This window comes from Rhagoletis pomonella, unplaced genomic scaffold (genome assembly GCF_013731165.1).
Source record: "Rhagoletis pomonella isolate Grant_MI unplaced genomic scaffold, Rhpom_1.0 Rhpom_scaffold_00007, whole genome shotgun sequence".
Lineage (NCBI taxonomy): Eukaryota > Metazoa > Arthropoda > Insecta > Diptera > Tephritidae > Rhagoletis > Rhagoletis pomonella.
The window spans coordinates 49,883,017-49,903,070 of record NW_023458561.1 but is presented as its reverse complement, the minus strand read 5'-3'; the positions used below and the strand labels follow the sequence as shown (position 1 = coordinate 49,903,070).

The 20,054-nt window shown below is 35.8% G+C and overlaps 1 protein-coding gene across 2 annotated transcripts in view; it reads left to right on the top strand.

Annotated features, from left to right (window-relative positions):
• Nucleotides 1–10,133: 10,133 nt before the first annotated feature.
• The window catches only part of LOC118742997 (FK506-binding protein 2), a 38,428-nt gene continuing 28,507 nt past the window's right edge, over nucleotides 10,134–20,054 (top strand). For both annotated transcript variants that reach the window (XM_036475447.1, XM_036475446.1), the window contains exon 1: nucleotides 10,134–10,363. In XM_036475447.1, the coding sequence (XP_036331340.1) occupies nucleotides 10,185–10,363 (179 nt within the window). In that variant the 5' untranslated portion in view covers nucleotides 10,134–10,184. The remainder of the gene's footprint in view (nucleotides 10,364–20,054) is intronic.

Here is a 20,054-nt window from a genome sequence, read left to right as displayed (position 1 = left end):
CCCGATAGCGTCTAGAAAATTTAAACATATAATATACATATAAACATATAATATACTGTACATACAAATTTGTATATTTCTAAAACGTGGTCTAATCAGTGAAATGAAGTAATACATATATAGCTGATAATTTCTTATGCCAGCGAGGCAAATTCTATTAGAAATCAGTTTTTCATTCTCAAAATCGCCTAACGGCAAACAAGGGAACAAAGTGGCATGCAAACGCCAATTCGTTGAGAGTCATGCTTAGATTTTCTGTTAAGGAAAGCAGCAAATGTCTGGAAATATAAACTAATTTCGCTAACTACAATGTTGCACTAGGGATGGAAAAGCCGCACGTAGAATCGATTTTTGATCTCGGAATCGGAGACGACTTTCTGGTATAAAAAATTCAAAATTTATCATACTAAACTTGGAGCTGTTATAAAATTATGTTTAATATTGAACGCTTCTTGCTGAATGCCGTTCACTTAGATATTGTATATTGCCTTATTTTCAACATGCACGATAATACTAATAAATGAAATAATAACACTTCTGCAAGAGGATAGTCAAACTTAAAAATTAACTACCAAAGTTATCTTCAAATACTTAGTAAACAAAAGTCAAAAAGTTATCGAGTGAGAGTCGATTCTAGTCAACCAGAGGTGACTGAAGTCAATTCCAAAAAGTCAAGTTTTTTCAGCGAAAAGTCGATTTATAACTAAAGTCAGAGTCAAAAAAAAAACGCCTAGCAACAAATAACACCCCGTAACAAAATTTAAAAAAGTCGCGTAACAGAATTTCACATAGCACATTTTGTGGGCCTTGTTGACTGTATACTCAAAATCCCAAATACAACCTCAAAATCTGGATTATAGTATTTTTCCATTTATTGAGTTGCTGAAAAGAGGATCTCCTTATATTTAATAACAGAAAATGACTGGACTATTGCCGCAACTTTAAAAACAAATACTGAAATTTTTTACTGATTTCTTTGATTTTAATTTAATTTTAAAGTTGTTTTTCATATTAAAGCATGTTCACAGTATCGTAATCTATGGCTCATTTGTAACTTATAAGATTTTTCATTTATTATAGCGGCTACTGTTGAGGAAATTTTAAAAAAATACCTAAAGATAGGCAACCATTTGTTTTTTGAAATCAAGTACAAAATGTGAACGTACTTGGTTTGTGTGAAGTAATTTTATCGAAACAAATAATTTATGCTGTAATGTGAACATAGTATTATTACGCTGTTATGTGTTGTAAGATTTTAAAACTACATTCATAAATATATCTGAAATCAAGAAGTCTTTGAAAAATATTTGGCGAGCCTTCTGTAAACGCATAGCTAGGTGCTATGATTCCTCCAGATTTAGACGCGTCCTGCTCCTTGGGGATTTATCAATAAAATGGGCGGAATTATCCCGAGAAGTCGCTTAATCCTCTCCTGGATGCACACTTTCATGAAACCCAACTCCAGGAGAGGTCTCCGATCTGAGAGCAGCGAATTGCGGCACAACTTTGAGTGACGTGGTGTATAATCGTCACCCTGATTAGGTGATAAACTTTTTGAAATTTTTCAAATAAGAGGGTTCAGGTTGCAAAGTGCTATGGCGGTATCGTGCTGTTGGCTGGCTCTAAGCAAAGCTAGTTGCATTGCGTAAGGGTGAACGGAAGGCGGTAGACGTGACTTTTATACCGAAGACCGGCAAAAGCTATCACATATCTTCCAAGTATTTTAGACCAATCAGTCTATCTTCGTTTCTGCTAAAAAAAAACTTGGAGGGGCTGAATAATCTGCATAATAGGAAAATTTTCCATACATACGTACATACAGCAAGGGTGGGTTTGTCGACACCAAGAGGAATGCAAACAATAGGGGTCTCACACCGAGCTCGTTGCTTCGTTAGTAGGGAGTTTTTTCACAGTTTAACGTTATTTGGTTTTTGTAAATCCAACGGGATCTAGGTAAAAACAAAAACAAAATACATATATATGAGATACTTTTTGAGACTTTCCCGCTATTGGAGGCAATCCACTTTCTGATAGAGTCAAGTACTTGTGTTTGGTTACAGATGGGCAGCTGTCTCTGCTTAGGTTATTTCATGGCTCCACCTAACTATAGTTAAGCCCATAATATTTTAACGAGTCCCTGTCAAGTGCAATGCGCTAGAAAATACTACTCTGGTCAGAAAGCTGGAGCGGATAAAGCGCCCGTCGACATCAATCATGCGTAAAACTGGATTTACATGAGGCGATTTTCCAGGTGATTCAACATTGCTCTGGAAAAATCGCTCGCGTAAATAGTGATTAAAAAATCGCTTACTTCAAAGTAGACAGTAAGTCAACTTTTGCATGCGATTATCGCCTGTCAAAAAATCGCCTCATGTAAAGGCAGCTTAAGGCTGCTGCAAATAAGTATTCGTTTTTCCATAAGCATATTAAATTACCTTTAGACTCAAATTTAGTCGGCAGCAAAGTAGTTCATATTTGTCGAGGCACCTATAGCTGGACAAAGAAAGCATGTCGTTAGTACATATTTTTTATCTGTAGGGGGAATATTTTTACCCACACTTACATAACGAAAACTAATATGATTACAAGCAAACCAAGAAAACTCATTCCTCTCAATTCTCTCGCACTTCCGCCAGAATATTTATTTAAATGCTTTTTGTAATTGCTTGTAAATACATATTCCTACCGGCTGATCCCGTTCTCAGCTCTTTGTTTACTTGGTGCAACATACGGATTGTGTTCTTTCGATTAAGCTTTTTTCGGCATGATCATAACGAGAAACGAAAAAATTAATAAAAGTGCGTCTATTTTCAGCAAGTGCTTAAGTACTTACATTTGTATGTACACTTATTTATTTGCTTATTGAACAGGTTTTTTTTTAATTTTATGTTTTTATTTTTAATGATATGTATGTATACTAATTGGCTTTCGAATGGATAAAATTAAATAATTTGCACAATGTACATACATACATACATATATCAGGGTGCGCCACTCTCCATAGCACAAAATTTGGTACTGTTTTTTCATCGGAATTATAAAATCTATTATATTCTTAAACTTCGCCAAAGAAATATTTTTGAAAAATATTAAGATTTGCGTAAGCTGCACCGATTTAAAAATTTCTCCAAAAATCGAGTTTTTTACTAATAAAATTAGTTTTTAAAAATATTTTTTTAAAAAATCCACTTAGATGATAGCTTAAAGTATGAATACTTAAAAATTTTTGAAACTTTATCAACGGCATCAAAATAGCGAGATTTTTAGAGGAAATTTAAAATCGGTATAGCTCGCTTAAATCTTAATATTTTTCTGAAATAAATATAAACATACATCATATATGTACATTAATATGCATTTTTTGTTTTGCAATTTGCCGGCATATTTACGCCCTGGTCTTCAATTAAGTTTAGTTCACAACTAAGTGATTAACTAGCGTATCTAATTGGAAATTTTTTTGTATATAAATATTAATATAGTTATGTACATAAATGCATACAAATATATGCGCGTGTGCGGAAGCAAAAAGAGATCTGAAATTAATACATTAACTATCTGAAAGGTAGAAAATATCATTAGTCAATAGTCCTAATATGCGATAGCCACTGAAACCTACACTTTTGTTTTTGGGTAGGTTTCGCATAGAACAGTAAATTAAAGAGGTGACTGAGAATCTCCAAGTGCGTTTTTCCACGTTTTCATTAGGCAATTCAATTGGAGGATATCCTTTCGTCTGCCAGAATACAACCAGCCTTTGGGTTTATTTTATTTTTTGGTTGCAATTAGCTATCTGGATCGTTGTTTTTTCCAGGGAACAATATATTTTACACCATAATCTAAAATTCGAAAATCAATGCAGAAACAAATTTCTAACGCTTTTCTTGGTAAACTTTATACATACATCAAAATCTTCCGTCCATCTTTGTAACTATCGTGATGTACTTACATGAAAACTAAGAGGTTTTTCACATATGTGCATTGGACCGTACCTGGAAAAAAAGTTCGCCATAATTTTTGATTTTTTTTTTGCGAACGTAGGTGTCGCCTTTTTATGTACACTTTTCGTCATATAATCAGCATTTACAGTCGGACCTTAAAGCATGATATATATATGTTTTTGTCTCGAGGGGAATATTTTTTGTTCCAAACAACATTGACCTCAATCACCCACCAGATCTCAATTCTTTTCAACCTGACGTGGCGCCTTAATGTCAATACAGTAAAGCTGGCGTAAAATCTTTAAACTTTTGCTTGGGAAGTATTTCGATTCAAACGCAGGTTTTTGCCGAAAGTTGGGGTCGCCTTTTTACATTTGTCGTCATATCTTCGGTATTTGCAGTCGGATCTTAATGTTTGGTATATCGATGATTTTGTCTCGAGGAGAAAACTTTTTTGTTTTAAAGTTCTGTGAAGTCAAGTATCCCGTTTTCATCCTGATGTAAATTGAAGCCCGCCAAAAATCATTTTGCAAAAATTCCTTAGACTCCGGCGTGTACGGCGCACTTTTTTTCATTGCTTGTAAGGTGGGATGGTCTAATGTACATATGTAAATTTGTGTGAATGTTGTTAATATAATCGGATATATGTATGCATCAATGCATTTCTCCTCTCACGTCAAAATGTGTGCTGCTTATTGGTCGTGATCGTGAAATTACTATTAGAACATTTAAATATCTAATTTCCGAACAGTGAAAGAAGTAACACAACGGAGCAAGATAAGAAAATCTGAGATGTATCTACTACATATATGTATATATATTTATTTGTGTGTACGTATGTATGTCTGTTAGTAAAACAATCAGGTCAAATTAAAAGAAGAGTTATGCTAAAGAGAAAACAAACAAAACCCGAGAACGAAAGCTAGTATGAACTGACAGGTGTACATACATAGATACATACATATGTGTGTCTTAAGAGGTCAGAGACCTTCTTAGAATACAAATATGAGGAAAGACGTATAGTTAAAGAAAACAAAAAGTCGTTTGTAGCAAATCTGCATAATTTGTTATATTTTTCTTGTGATTCGTTTGTTTTAATAATTTTTATTCATTAACTTCGTATATGAGGCCATGAGAGCAGAAGTGGCCTAACCCACAATTTTTTATTTTTTTTGTTGTACTTAACTTCTTAAAATAGTTTCAAATGTGATAAGTTTTAAAGCACCGGTGGCTTATTCCCTAATTTGATGGTACATTATGTAGCTATATACCTTAAAATTATGGAATAAGCGACTTTTATTTTGAAATGTATCACATTTAAGTCTATTTTAAGTAGGGAAGTACAACAAAAAAAATTTGGGTTAGGCCGCTTTCAGTAATTTTAGATATTAGTTTCCGTTTCTCATAATCCCAAATTGGCCTGAATTTTTTGTCTGTGAGTTCATGTAAATAACCTATTGAAGCAGCGTAGCACTTTCATCTTCCAGCAAATAAAGAAATGTGCAACGCATAAACCAGTTGGTCTCCAGCGGTCACTGAAGATCGTACGCTCCTGGTAGTCGAGCTCTTGATAGCGCCAAATATAAGTCAACGAGAGTTTTCTTAGATCCGTACTCTGTGACCTTTTACTTGGCAGAACATTTTTTTTTGAACGAAGTATGATTGATTGTGTTAAACTATGAAGGCAAGCTCCACAGATTTTCTCGATCTAAAACCTTTGTCTGAAATATAATTCAGTTATAAGATTGTATTTTTATGAGAAACTGTTTTTCGTGGCAGGAATACCGCCGAAATATTGCCTGCTGAGGGGCGACCGCTATTAGAAAAAAACTTTTTTTGGTTTTTATTTTTTCCAGGCACTGCATGGTGGTAGCGTGCACTGCTAACCACTACACCACAGCGGCCGCCAGTCGGGTAAAATGCCGTTAATCCATCCTGCTTCTTCGATTATGGTCGAGTACCTAATTTTGCTACAAAATTCTCCAATTCGAAGTCTAATGGGGGCAAGTTCATTATACTTTATAAATCAAACGTTGGCGTTGATCTCAGCCGCGGCCCGTTATGTAGAGAGCAGGCATGCGTTATTTCTTGAACAATTCGTTCGCTACGAGGCGATAGCACAATCTCCTTTGTGTATCCTATATGTTCATGCTTGCTTTAGTATTTTTGCTTCCTATGTTAGTTTTACAAAAATGCAAAAAATAAGACCAAAAAATGGAAGAGCCTGAAAGCAGTTTCGTATTATGCAGAAATTTTCACGTAGGTAAATGATTTCAGAGCATAAATTTACCAATCTTAAAAAAAATATAAAAAACATACTTGCACACATGTACTCTTTCTTTGGAAATTACCCACATAAATACATACATATACACATCATGATACGGTCGAATGTAAATACACAAATGCTTACATAGAAATTTGTTTCAGTTATAAAAACTAACTAATGTTAGATGATTTCTTACAGTAATTAGACGTAATAATTTCGTAGTGCAACTTAAAAACTTGCAAAGTTTTTAGTCTATTAAACACTGTTAATTGTATAAATGTACATATGTTTATTTGTAACTTTGCTGCCACAAAATTAATTGGCCATTTTCTCAGCATTTCCGAAAAATTTTTCCTTCCTGTTGTATATTTTTTTTTTCAACAAAACGCTTTCATAACTAACTAATTAATTATATTATATCTAGTGTCAGTGTGCCTTAATTAGCGCTTAAAAAAGTTTTCTACCAAATTCATTGCACGCCACTTGTTCCCTATTCATAATTATGAATATATGTATATTTAGATGTAGTCATATCTCTGTGCATTTAAATACGCAATTGTATTACAATGACCTATTTACTGCAGCGGTAATGACTACTTTAACTGAGCTCCAAATAAAATAATTATACATACATACGTATGTATGTATCTTTTTATTTCAATTTGTTATGCCATTTCAACACTTTCTAATACAGTTTTTTCGATGCTCGCTTATTTGGTGCATTTATTTAGTGAATACCCGCGGATTTGCCCAAACAAAACACCCACTCAAGCATTATTCATAGTCTCTGCGCGGTCATCATTTCGTTCGTTTTTACAAATACTCTGCCAAAATGTTGTAATTAATAAAAAAAATATGGCCAAAATATCCAAATATTTCAAGTGGCGATTTCACTAACGCACAATCAAAGTTGGTAAATGCGTTGCGCATGCGTTTCAGGCTTTTATTGGTAAACTTTCTTTGGATGGCGTATTTGAAGACAAAAGAATTAGATACATACATACATACATACATACAAAGATGGAAATGATGAATAAGAAGAAGATGAATAGGAAGAAGATGAAGAAGCAGTAGAAAAATTCAATTTCACAATTAGCTATACCTCCTCAATGAAAAATAAAAATAATGCAAATAAACCGCAATTGCGTAACACAATGCAAATTTAAAAATGCGTTACGTACATACATACATATGTGCATACATACCTACATTTAAACGTTAATGCTGTAATGAAGACTCACTTACGTGCACACAAAAATATGTATGTATATGTGCATTTGTATCTACTTGCACATCCGTATGGTATATACTACTTGTTTACAGTGGGCGGAAATTGTAAAAATCTGAAATATATACATATGTATAAATTTTAAGCACTTAAAGACGATTTTAGACTTCAGGGAATCTAAGAACCCCCTTTCCTTGATCTTACAAAGCAGAAAACGCTTTCCTCTTCTTCTGTTACGATAAGTGGTGGTACATACATACATATGTATGTATATTACTAATTTTTTAAATTTTACTCAGTAACCAATTGACTCAATATGAAATTGAAATAGCTACACTGTGCCCACTTCTGGTTGTTTATTAGTCAGATCAGTTAGCTGGGTGTTGCATTGCCGTAGACATTGGACGCCAGACCGTAATCGCTTTTTCATTGCTTTAACTTTGGCTTTTGTTAATGATTATGCAACTGTGTTGGCCATCATCCGGGCCGGGCTGGCCGCTCGTCTGCAATTGCATACATAACGCAATTTACGAAGAAAAGCCACGAGTAACTATGCATAATGCAATGCGCCAAAATGTGACCAATTCCAGCGAAAACTCGTTGGTGATGTGAATAACAAATGATTCCCATTGGCATGGTCGGAATTAGAGATGGGCACGGGCGGCACAATTTGACTTCGGCACGAGCTCGTGCATGCAGTGAATTTTCAATTTGGTTCGTGTCGGGTCGGACGTTAATGATTTATTCTCCGTGTACGTTCGTGTGTTTGTTTTTTTCAGAGAAGGAATCGAAAGCCTAAACCCTGAACCAGTCAGTGTGAGACTTTAACCCACTAAACCTCCTACCGGCTATGTACCGATCTTCCCAGTACCACCGTTAAGTATTTCGTCGGGAAGCGATTTGAACACTAGGCTCTACGTCCGTTACTGTTCACATGATACCACCCACCCACTGTTTCTGTTGATCTGGTGTTAAAATGATCCACCCATTTTGATTGTCCTGCTAGGAAGTTCATATCTAAGTACATATAGTATAGTCCGGATATATCAATTTAATGTCACTTATTCGATTTTTAAAGGCTTACTCTCTTAATGCCGTGACTTCTCAAGAAAACCGGCTTGTTGCGCCTAAACTGTAGCGACTGCTAATTTTGGCTGCGTCGGAGAGAAATGGCAGAAGTCGTTCCATGCTTCCTTGATCGTTATCATAATCGGTACCATATTTTCTGCTGTTATACAGGAGCCAAGCTTACTATTAAGTGCGGATGTCGTGGAATTGAAGGGGGCCATTTGAAAAACGCGTGCTCGGCATCTTTAGTGACTGTCGGTCCACACTACTCGCAACAAGGATTTGCACATGTCCACTGATGACTTGGGTTAAATAGTAGTCTACTGTGCCGTGTTGCCTGCTAAGCCAAGTGCCAATTTTTGGTATGAGGCAGTAAGTTCACCTGCCCGTTGTTGTTCTTTCCCACCGCATCTTCCACTATGCTTCAGTACGTGCTTTAACTGCGATGTGTACTGTGCGTAATTGCTCTCGGTTCGTATTTCTGTATTCCAAATGATCGGGGAAGCAAAGTCGGTGATCAACTAGGACGCCGAGATACTTTCCATATGGCTTGGACTCTATGATGCTTTCACCTACTCTAATTTCTACTTTTCATCATTTTTCGACTACTAATAAGAGTAGCTTCCGTCTTGTGGGCTGGCAGCATTAATGAGTTTACCCTTAGCCAATGCATGATCGTGCGTGTTTTCTAATATGTGTTCTACATTCTGATTTATTTTTAATTGCTGACGGTGTTACGGGAAAGATTTAGGTATGAATTTAAAGTGATATAATTATTTTGTGTAGAGAAAAACATTTTAAAAATATAGAAAGATAATATTTCGGTGTACATAATAATAATAAACCTTTTTATAAAACAAAACTATGTGAGTTATTATTCTATTGAGGTCGATATATTTTTCTATGATCATTGAAAGCGTCCTAACCTGAAAGAATTCATTGATTATTTGTAATTACTAGATTTAGACCAAACAAGCCAAGCGATTAAAAAAATAATCATGTAGGAAAAAAGGGCAAAATAAACGCTCGATGCACGACCGCTTAGAATTCTAATAGAGAGGGGAGATTCATGGAGGATCATTACTTCACGATGTACTAAATCGGATTTCGGTCATATTGCCGGATTTTTTTTCTTGACGTGGTCTAATGGATATGGCAGTAAATTCACTGATTCTCCATGTAGACTATTTTCATAAATATCCCATTTGATTAATGCTCATATCACGTCGATTCTAATCTATTTAGGTGAGAGGTTGGTAGAATTGCACCTGAGGAGTGTTATAAGAGGAAGAAGAGTACGATGTATTTTTGCTCTGAACCTTTGTCAAATTTGGTTTGTAGACAAACCAGTTTCGGCGTTGTATGATTTTTCGTTCTGAAGAGCTTATGCAGCGAAGGTCTTTTGAAAAACCTTCCCCTTAAAAAAAATATGATAATCGTAAAAATTTGTTTAAATTATTTAATAACTTTGATGAGCAAAATTTCTCACAAACAAAAACATATTTGGAATTTACTTCCTATTTAATATAAGTATGTATGTAATGCTATTTTAATGTCGCGTGTAAATTTCACTTAACGTCGACAACAATTTCATCAACATCATTTTGTTACACTTTCTTTGCAGATAAAAGCAAAACCCACAAAAAAATTCAAACAAAACAAACAAAACCCATATACCAAAATGTTGAAATTCGTACTTATTGCAACGTGCCTTGTGTTGGCGTCGAGCGTGAGCGCTCAAGAACTGAAAGTCGATGTCGTCAGTACGCCGGAGGTGTGCGACCAAAAGTCGAAAAGTGGTGATATGCTGACAATGCACTACACGGGCACGCTGACGGACGGCAAGAAATTCGATTCGAGGTAAGTGCACAAACGAGCAAGTCATAAGCAATGAAAGTGAAAGTGCTTGCTGGGCGCTTGAGAAATTAATTTAATTGTTTGTTTTGTTTTATTTTTTTTTAAGCAAATTTTAAACATTTTAATTACAAATGCTATATACGTGCATTATATTTTAAGTATACATACATATATATGTACATATGTATGTATACATAAAGTGCATACATACGCCACTTTTAATGGCGCAATGACTCCCTTCGAAAGCTGCGCCTGCCACCGCGAGCTGCAGTGCAAGCTCAATGTACTCATAAATTAGGCGTCGCTATCAAAGAGATAAGCAAATACGATAAGCTTACTGCCGGGTTTTGTGTTTGTGTTATTTATAACCCCTATACACTTGACGTTGATTTTTATAATACAATTTTGTTGTTGTTTGTTGCCATTGTAATTATGCGCATATGAGAGTAAATATTTTAGGGCTTTTTGTGTTTGCCGGATGACACTATATACAATACTACATATGTACATTAGAGTGGTCCAGAATTGCATGTGAAAAAGTAAAGTCGGAATTTTAATGCCGCCACCCCTTAGGATTGTTCTATACCGAAAAAAAATATACACCTATTTTTTTTATTTTGAAATAAAAAAAATTAGGTAGTGTTCAAAGCGCTCAAAATTGTCCATGTATTTTATATGGGGAAAAACAACTTTTCGTAGAAATTGTGTAGAATTCTTGGGAATTAATATTTTTCAATCGGAAAACTCTGTTTCTCTTCAGGAGATACCCAATAATAATACCCAATTGTTTTTTTACCATTTTTTCAAGGTAACTATATTTTATAGGTCCGCCAAAACCCCCAAAAAATGTAATGGGGGTACCAATAAAAAATCTTTAGTATTAAAAAATGGTTAAATAAGCAACTGGGTATTAATATTGGAAGTCTTCCGAAGAGAACCTCTGTTTTCCACTCGAAAAATATTGATTTTCAAGAATTATACACCATTTCTACGAAAAGTTGCTTTTTCCCCATATAAAATTCATGAAAAACTTTGATCGTTTTGAGCACTCTCTAAATATTTTTGACTTCAAAATAAAATATATGGGTATATTTTTGTCGGTATAGAGAACCATCGTAGCGGGTGCGGCATTAAAATTCCGACTTTACTGTTTTGAACCACTTTAATGTACGTACATGTAGGAATAGGTATGCAATTCGTCCACCGCAAAGTGACTAATTTTTTACTAGGCCACCCAAGTCATTCTATTTGCACGTCTTTTTTTGGTAAAAGCGTTTACACGGCAAAGTTACACATCTAAGTTTGTGCGTACGTTGCGCATTTGGTTTTAAACAAAATATATACATACATACATTCGCATAAATATTATTTGGTTGCCACAAAAGTGCGAAAGTGCAATGTACTGCCACCGAAAGCTGTTGTCGTCGAAACCCAATTAACAAACATTGCCTCTTTCTCCGGCCACTTACTCAGTTACGCGCTGTGACGTACTGATTTATTTGCCCCTCGTTGACTTAACTGTAACGCCGCTATTGTAATTAAATTACATGCTAACAAAAAGACAACAACAAAAGGATGCCACTTTTGGTCTAACAAATGGTTGAGAGTGGAGAAAGGTCAGGAGGCAAATGTGTGTGTGTGCATGTGCATATGTTGAGTGGCAATAACTCGGCTTTACAAAATATGAAGACGTGGCTTTGTATGTTGTTAGTAATACTACTACACAGATGATATACAATTTTTCAACCAACAATGGAAGTTGTCTTTATTTAGGACCCAATAAGGATTTTCTTCCATATAGCCTATATATATACATATACGCATATGCTGATTTCGCATCAACATTGAATATCAGATTTATCCACTTGAACCAATTTATTATCACATACAAATTCTACTCATAACTGCCACTACTAGTTATTAAATACTTACATGTGCTTATACAGATTAGGAATACGTTATTCAATTTTTGTTTTCATTATTTTGGGACATTTTTGGTTTTGGGTCTCATGTGTTATTTAATACGGACTTACACGAAACAACAGTGCAGAGTTCATTAAATGTTGAAAAATACGCTGCTTCGCGATAACACTTGCTTTTAATGAAAGCAGCAGTATATATACATATACATACGTACATAATTATGTATTTGTGTATGAGCTTGTAGGAATAAACAGATTTACGTAAACAGTATTGGCCAATACAATAGCACCCCCATTTCAAAGTGATATTGTTTGCATTCATTTTGATTTTCAACAATTTTCAATTAAAATACAGTTCAATCTCTAAAAAAACCCCATATCAACCCAAGTTTAAAACTTTGTAAGACTACAAAAAAATGCAACAAAATTTAACCCAAATTTCAAACTTATTTCTAATTCAATTTTAATCTGATAATGTGCAGGTTTTAAGTGGCTAAAAATTACCGGTGATTTCGCCGAAGGTGTTGCGGGTTTCTTCCATATACAAAATAAATTGTGTTTATTGTTTATATCGAGGCAAATACGAAAAACAAAATTCTAAAAAAACCAACGGCAATTTTTAGCTACTTCAAATTTGTATATTATCAGACTAAAATTGAATGGACTATATTCTGAGAAAAAATTTTGAAATTTAGGTGAAATTTTTTTCCATTTTTTCGTAGTCCTTTAGAAAGTTTTAAACATTGCTTTATATTAGTTTTGTTAGAGAATAAACTGTTATTTAATTGAAAATACTTAAAAATAAGTGGCAAAAAGCATCACTTTGAAATTCGAGTGCTATAGATATGTCCAATACTGTATAACCACTTATGTATGCATTGATGCCCTGTCTCGAAAGTTATCATCCACACGAATGCATACATAAACAAAAATCAAAGAGAAAAAACTGAGCAGGTTTCTGTAAGAAATCTCTATAGTGACACCGAAAAAAGTGTTTCCGTAAGCATTAATCGACAAAATGTGGAACAGTGGGAGCAATGGCATGCCAATCGACAAGTTACAAATGTATGCGTTTGTGAATTTTTTAGTATGGCCCCTGCAGAAAAAAAATTATCAATTGATAAAAAATAACCAACTTATAGTTAGCTCTTTTGCAGGGTTTCGATAAATACCTAACTTCTAATTAGCTATGAAAAAACTAACTTTAAGTGAGTTGTTAAGTCGTGCAGGAGTCATGCAGACGTTACCGGGAGTTTGTTTTCTTTAAACAAGCATTTTTTTGAATATCCTCATACAAAAATTACTTTGAATACAATTTTTTTCTGCACTTCGCAGATGCAAGTTCGGAATAAATAAAATAAAAATACAAATTTTATATTATCACTTTGATGTTATATCTGATGGAATTCAAATATGGGACCACCTACAAAAGAACACGTTAACAAATAAGCAAATAAGTGATGTTAAATAAATAAAAAAGTAAAAACTTAAAAATAAAAATTATTGATATTTCACGTCCAAAAGTAGTTAACTACACGTTAGCTGATATCTAATGCAGAGGAAACCAGTTCTCGCTTTTTTGCGGTCATCGGCCTTCAAAAGTAGTTAGTAATAAAAGGGTACAACTAGTTGACGGCTGGGTATAAGTTAGCTATAAACTAGCCCCGTTTCTTGCAGAGGCAATCAGCAGCGCTACAACGGAAGCCACGCACGTGGTCGAAACTATGTAGAAGAACGCCTAAATGGAGTTTTAAAAAATGTATTTGTTTGCCTTTCACAAAACCTGGGGCTAATGATTTAATCCCTCATTTGCTGGATCTATAATTAATGCGTGTGCTGTATGCTTTTTGCTGAAGAACTCTACCATGAACACGTTCAGAGATATGTAGCATGAGAAATTCGGTTTGCATGGGAGGTTCCACGCCCCCTTTTCCAATAGCTCAAATGTTTCTCCATACGAAGTTCCGGAATTCTACCATGAACACTTCCAGAGATATGGAGTATGAAAAAATTCGGTATTTTATTGGAAGTGCCACGCCCCCTTTACATATAGAATTTTTTGCGCCGAAACCCATCTTTGAGACACGTGCGGTAGGTGTCTGAAGTTTCAAAAAAATCGCTCGGCCGTTCTTGATCTTTGCGAACAGTAAAAAAAAGGCTTTCAAAATATATATTATAGATATATTATATATCATTACTATATTTTGGCTGTATCCATTGTTTCTGATTGTCGCGAAAAAAACTTGCCTAGTGACGAATTCGCCCCTAGATATGGTGGTTGCTCAAAGCAATTTATTTTATTATATTGCATGAAAATTGGAAAACAGGATCCTATAAGCTTAACTAGGCAAAAAGCTACCTACGTACAAAAGTTAGATCAAATCTGACCATAAATACTATTTTTACGAATTTCGATCCCTGGTCCACTTCCCGGAAGAAAATGATCCTATATGCTAATCTAAGTAAAAAGCTACCTACGAACCAAATTTTAAGCAAATCCATAAATACGTTTTTTTTTAATAGATCGGTCCCTGGTCCACCTACCGGAAAAAGTAAAATTTTTTGGCCTAAAACATGGTGGTTGCTGAAAGCTCTTTATATACAAATTTTCATGAGATTACCTGTTACACAAAAAAGGGACATCTCTTTATATAATTAGTAAAGATTTTACATGCCATATGGAAACAGATTTCTTCAACGTTTTTAAAATGCTAAATTTTTCAATTCACACTAAATTAGTATTGATAGTCAGCTTAAATTAGCAATCCTAAATTTTTATGAATTTTGAAGTTTCGAGAGAATTTTTATAACCCAGTGCCTTTGAGAATTAAAAGAGATTTTTTTTGCAAAACCAAAAACCAAAACGTTATATTTCTCTCAGCGTGGTTTCCTTTTATCTTGACACATTCAGTACAGCATTTTCCTAAATTTTGTGTTCTTTCCAAATAATAGGGGGCTAAATCTGAAATCTGACACTGCTTGATCCCGAAGCATTGTCGCTACAACTTCGCTTGCGCACAGACCCACATTGGCCTGTGTTGGTGCTCGTTCATAAGCTAAGATTCGGTATACTTATCGATGACAGATACAATTTTTTTTTTTTTGTAATTTACTTAAGAGCAGAGGAATTTTTAGTTCGTTTTTCTTTGACGACATTTCAGTTATGTATTTATGTAAATATGCACATTCTTTCTGAAAGCTAGTAACTGCAGATTTTCACAACTGACCGCTCTATAAACCTTCCCACTTTAGGGCGTTATTATCAAAATATAAATGTAATATCCAGCGGAAATTACTCGTAATGATTGAATTACGCAAGCAAAGATTTTTGATGCATTCCAATGGACATTAGTTCACATGCAGAGTATGTGAAAATATGTTTGTTTTTTATAGCCAGAAAAACTTGTATGCTGCATACCGCTTGTCGTACACCACTCATTGTACAGGACGAACGCAAACATATGTATACATAATCATACATGAGTATACATATGCATGTATGTACATATATATGTGTGTTCAATATGATGACAAGGTACTTGCTCCTCCTAATAGTATATTGCTCATACGAATACATCAAACCACTCCGATGGACCTGCACGACCTGCTCTACTCGAAATTCAAATTTAGTTAAGCAAAAGTGAATAAGGCCAAAAAATAAACAACAGTAACAGTCAATTGCCATAGTTTTAACGGTGATGTAGCTGCTTTAAGTGCCCGAGGACAACCGGTTGCTGCCACCATAGGTGGTGGCATGCAGCATTTTTGGCAACTTTGTCAGCGACTTCAACATCATCATCAACAACATCGGCATCATCAGCGTTCGAATAACCAGACGCTCCAATAACTTGAACAGTGTCGACAAAGCGTGCACTCAGCGTACAGAAGAGTGCAAGTCGAGGCAGGAACGAGTAAGTTTTAGAGGCTAGGACAGGAGTGAGCAGCGACAGATGCGAAAGTGAAGTAACAGCGGCAACTAAAGTAGATACACGTATGAAGCTACAAGGCGACGCAGGAGAAAGTTTTTGATTTCTGTTTAATTTAGCGTGATTTCATTTTAGTTCGCAAGTTTGCTTGACTCCCCAACCAGGTAGTTAAGCGTGAAAAAGCGCAAAGCACAAAATAAAAGCAAATCATAAAAAATCGACCTCCAAGCGCTGAGCGCTGACAAGTGTCACTTGTTGCTGCCACCTACGCACACACACACATACACGCAAACCGAGTATATTTGAAATGCTCTGCAATTGCTGGTTAAGCACCACTTAGTGTGACCATTAGTCAAGGCTTGGACAATCACTTACGGTCAGATAGTAGCAGCATTGAGTTGAGTAAACGTTTTGATGGCATTCAGCAACTGTCCACTTATTGCAATTTAAATAGTAAAAATGTTGCAAAAAATATGGTATAAAGGTAAAGTGATGTTAGTTTATTAAATACCAAAAGCGCCCAGAGCAGCGCTGTGTTGCTTTTTTTCTCTTTTTCTTTCGCTATGCAAAGCCTTTGTAAGCCATTTTAAAACGTCATATTCTAGTCGACGAGGCGTATGAGCAACATTTTAACCGCCACAACGGATGTGCGCCGGAAATTAGCGCGCGTAGAAAAGCCAAGAAGCCAAGAAGCCAAGAATGCCTGAAGATGTTGCAAATGCCTTAGAGTGGCTGATGCACTTTACCTCTTTACGCCTGCTTTGACTTATGGCAGCAACACTAGTCGGCGCACACCGCATAGGAGTCTGATAAAATCATATTTTTAACAGAGATTTACCTCTGAAATCAGTAAGAACCACCTGCAGCGAGGCTGGGTGAGAGAAAATAAGAAAAAATGTAGTAAATATAAATGTGTGCATGTGATAGCAAAATGCTGTTTAAACAAGAGCAATTAAACTGTACATCAGGATAAACAAGTTGCTGCAACGCGTTTCCCCACCACCGGGAAAATCAAAAGGAAAGCTGGGCTCTATAAGAGGCCTCTGGTTTAGCAAGCAAATGTCATCAGCAGCATTTTATTTGCGCCTGAAGGTATTTTTATTATTTCCATGCTCGTTTTACGCCCTCCGAATGTACGCAAACTGCTTTAGTTGCTATTTTTAAGGCAGGTATTGGTTTAATTCCCGCCCGTTGAGCATATTCATTCAACTCTAATGAAAACTCAGCAAATCAAAGTCATTTGAACAAAGATTTATTTCCCATTGACCTCCAAACAATACTCTATTTATGTCAAAAGCAGAAAGACGCAACGCATCTGCATTGAAAGTCGCTTCCTTTTCTACCACTTAACCATTTTGTAACCACTTCGGGTGATAAAAGTAAGACTCATCTTGAAGAAAGTAGAAAACGTACCAAAGAAAAACTTGCAAAATTAGAATGTACAAACATCGCTATGAATATTTTAGCAAACTAAATTAACCGCTTCGACGTTGGAAATTTCTATTGCATACGTGCTTGATTAATTATAAAAAGGATTAATCTTCCTTCTTCGTTCGCATGGCGGTGCGCGTGCCAACAGACGAAAATTGCATTATGCACAGGAAATTGTATGAAGCGCAAAAGCAGCAAGCGAACCTTCTAACAATAAAATCTACTAAATTAATGTAACTAAATATTCCCATTGGTAGAGTTGCCAGAAGTTTGTTTTTTTGAGGTATTGTCAGAGTATGGTAGCTCGAATCCTCTGGTTCCGCCGCCATAGCCAAAGTTTTCGTCTCTGAGGAATTCTTGCCCGCCTCCTAAAAGAAAATAGAGCCTGACCCACGTCAGCAGTAGGAAGTCACTGGCAGCTCCCTTATTTCCAATCCCACTCGAAAGGAGAATGAATGGAAACACGTATGTTAGTGTTTGGCCGGACTTCTCCTCCGATTTGTGGGGCGCTGTTTTTCATGTCAGAAATATGCTCGGAGGTTTGCCATTGCCTGCCGAGGGGCGACGGCGCTAATAGAAAAAAACATTTTTTTTTGTTTTTTGTTGATGTTGCAAACTTGCAAAAATTCAGAGGATAACCAGAAGATTCCAGGGCCCGAATCGCGACATTCGTGATCGAATGATTTCTCGACACATTTGGGTTACTGTAGTTACGTGGTAACTTATAGTCCCGAGCCTCTTCCTAAATCTACCCAGGAGTTTTGCGACGTCAAACTATTTGCTATATCCGAATGCCAAAGTAGGTCGCAAATGCCTGCACGAAGTTAACAGGTAGGCCAAACCCTTAATTCCCGAGCAGCTAGGAGACCCAAAACGCTAAGTAATTTCAGTAGGCATGTCATTCGATAGTCACGGGCTTTCTTGCTAATCATTGCAGGGTATTAAAGTACTTGTCAAACTTGGACTAGTGCACGTTATGCGGCGAATAAGAATACGCATTTCTCTAAAAACACGCACGGGCAAAATTGGACAAGAAAGGTTAATTATATATTAATCTTCACACTTTTATTAATAGCTTGTCAATTGCAACTCTTTGCACTATCCATCAGCTGACTTTGATTTAGGAAATATTTTTCATTTTAAAATACAAAACCAAAAAAAAATTGGACTTTATACGAAAAATAGAAAATTTTTTCCATAGTGCAGTGTGCCAGAGTCAAAATCTCACCAGCACCAAAATCCGAGTCCTAGGCTCGCCAAATCTGGATGCACATGACTCGAATAGCACCTCGTCATGGCACCTTGAGGTCTGTTACAATAGATCCACCTTGTTCTCGGTGACCAGCTGACTTGCTCTCTTCTCTAGACTCAATCTAATCAAATCTGATCTTAGCTCTGCTGTTACTCATATCAGAGGATTTTGGTTGTCTTTTATGGCAAGAATGTTTTACTCTGAGTCAGGCCCGGCCGCAAGGGGGTTTTTTTGGGGGTTTAAAGTAATGGGCTGAGAGAGCTTTTACCCTGTACACGTCTATATCAGTGACGATTATTTATAGATTTTACTCATGCCCTGAGCATGTCCATATAAAATCAATTAAATGCCTGAAAAAGTCCTTCTGTGGGGTATTTTAGAAAGCTTAAAAGCCCTGCCCGCAGACAAAGCTCGGCCTATCTGCGGTCTAGGCTTATCCATCTAATTTAGAAAAATAATATTCGACATTAGTCCAGCTCATATTTTTAGACGCTGAAAATGTACTCTTTAGAGTTTTGAATTGAAAATTTAATTATGTGGCAACTCTGCCTAACCGTGTCCTATTTAATTGGGCAAACGAATACTATATTTCATACAAATTTACTTTTTAATTTCAATATAAAACAAATTATTCAAAAAAAATACACGTCTGCACATACATATGTATATCCGAACGCCCAAATATTGCAGTCCAGTCGGTTGAACTCATTCAATTGGGCAGACAATTAAATTGAAAAATTATTTTGGCTTGCTTGAACGCCACTAAAGCTGAGGCCGCGCTGTCCGAACAGACCGTCCCCCTGCTAAAAAGATAGTGGGCAAGCAACGAGGAGGAAAAAGTACCGCACTGCTCTGAGAAAAGGGATGTAGTCACTTGTTTGCAATTTCATCAACGTTTACATAATTAAAATGACAGTAAAAAGGTGGCTTGAGGTGAACGTCGATTACATGCACATCCGTACGAGTATGCGCGCGAGTGTAAGTGAGCAAGTTGAGGTACATGAATGGATAATTTAGTAGCTGGGTAAGAAGCAGTCCAAACCAGACTATAACAATTTCATAAATAATTGAGTGAATGCAGAGTCACAGCAACAAAAAAAAAAAAACTCGGGTCACGTTCTCACGGCTTTTATCTTCCCATGCCACTGTAAATGAGTGCAAAA